The sequence below is a fragment of the Buceros rhinoceros genome, unplaced genomic scaffold (genome assembly GCF_000710305.1).
Source record: "Buceros rhinoceros silvestris isolate BGI_N320 unplaced genomic scaffold, ASM71030v1 scaffold37946, whole genome shotgun sequence".
Lineage (NCBI taxonomy): Eukaryota > Metazoa > Chordata > Aves > Bucerotiformes > Bucerotidae > Buceros > Buceros rhinoceros.
Genome location: NW_010419993.1, coordinates 1 through 1,758, shown reverse-complemented (window position 1 = coordinate 1,758; position 1,758 = coordinate 1). Strand labels below are relative to the sequence as shown.

Sequence of the window (1,758 nt, the reverse complement as noted above, 5' to 3'; positions counted from 1 at the left end):
CCAGGGGTTGGGATAAAAGGGTTAAAGAGGGCAGGAAAGGGCCTGAGCTGCTTTTTTTAGTCCCTGAATAACCTGTGGTGTTTTAGTACAAACACACACGTGGGGTGATCCCGCACCCTACAAGTGACTGAGGTATGTACCTCAGCCGTGCACAGGACTTTACTCCATGACTTCACAAAACCAGAGTGCTGTATGGAGCTCTGTCAGACTAGATGATGAAGCATCGTACAGCCAGGTACCCAGAATCCCAGCAACCATCCGTGTTGCAGTCAACTTTCCTTCCTGCCCCCCCTTAAATTACCTTGATTTTTAGAAATTGATGGCAATCCAACTTAGGGAACTCTAACTGCACAATTTGAATCTAACCTTTTCCAGTTATTTTGGGTGCATGTGATACTTAGGTTTTGAAATCTAGAAGGTCTGCTCACCGTGGTGAAATCAAAGGTGGCAATTTAAACATCTTCCTAAACCGTGTAGTTTAGGATGTGGATGATGAATGACAGAATCAATTTAAAATATTGACTATGCAGAAGCAGCTTCGTGTAAACGCCCCCACAGGAAGAAGGAAACCAGGACTTACAACTCCAGCATCCTTGTAAGCTTCTGCTTCTTGACAAGCTTGATCAATGATCTGGGTCAACGGAAGGGAACTTCTTGGCGTCCCTGCAAGAATAAGGCTGCTTACCCCAGGGCATGCACAAACCAAACCTACATACAGTAACGGCTTTCAGGTAGGGTAACTCTTGGGATTGGCCTGTTGAAATAAGGTGAAATGGGGTAAACTTGCTAAAAGGCTGCTGCACCTCACTGTGACGTGCCTTAGCAGCATCTCTTCCCTTAGCTGAACTGGACAGTTCTGCTGTAGCCGTTCAGCTCCTAAATCTAATTCACAAACTTGAGGAGTATCTGCTACAATCTCTTACTGCACCAGGTGTGCCCTAAGCTTGTTACTCCCGTGTTTATTATAGCTCATCCTGCATTAGTGATGCGCCATGCAGTACAACCTATGGCAAGACCAACCTCTAGGTCTGCAGAATCCCCGTGCTAAACACCAGCCAACTTAAACTCTAATCTGCAAGGTAGGTTGTATTTGATCTTTGGTACAAGCGCTTCACGGCAGAAACGACCATACACGGATCTTACTGGAGTTCAATGAGTTTCCCTTATGACCCACTCCAAACTCTTTTCTGATAAATGGGTTTCTAAAGCCAGGCACTGAGAGTCTGAAATGGGGACTGTGAAGAGCCCTCTCACAACTCTGTTAGATGGTCTGATTTCACAGCGCGGAGAACGCCAGCCATAGTGACTGGAGGCTGCCTCTGGGAAACTGTGGTGCATGGTGAGCTCCGGGCACCAGCCTGTCAAGGGGCAGGTCAGCTACTGTAATCGGCTCTGCTCACCCTGAGCCTCGAGAAAGGTGGATGAGGAGGTCAGCGCGGAACAAACCCTGCCTGTTGTCTGAGCTTCGTGTTACCCCTGAGGACCTGCGACAGCTCTAGCCCGCATCCATCCAGCCCCAATATTCAATTTGCATAATTTCCTAACCATTGCCTCTTAAAACACAGCAGTGGAGAGTGCACCAAAACCAAACCCTCGTTTTCTTAGTCTAGCTCCCTACGCGGAAGCATCTCCTGCCCCCTTTACCTCTACAAAGGGAGATGCCCAAGCCTGTGGCACTTCATGAGGGACCGCAGCAGTGGTTGAAGGGACTGGCTTCCAGGAGAGCGGGCTCTGCTTCGGGGGCCGCCGCCGGGGTGA

At 48.9% G+C, this 1,758-nt stretch overlaps 1 protein-coding gene across 1 annotated transcript in view; it reads right to left on the bottom strand.

The window, feature by feature from the left end:
* Window positions 1-708, bottom strand: part of LOC104496072 (uncharacterized protein F13E9.13, mitochondrial-like) — a gene marked incomplete at its 5' end in the record, with an annotated part of 22,717 nt that extends 22,009 nt beyond the window's left edge. Inside the window, one exon of the mRNA XM_010139142.1 lies at window positions 581-708. Within this exon, the coding sequence (XP_010137444.1) occupies window positions 581-708 (128 nt within the window). The remainder of the gene's footprint in view (window positions 1-580) is intronic.
* Between the last annotated feature and the right edge of the window lie 1,050 nt (window positions 709-1,758).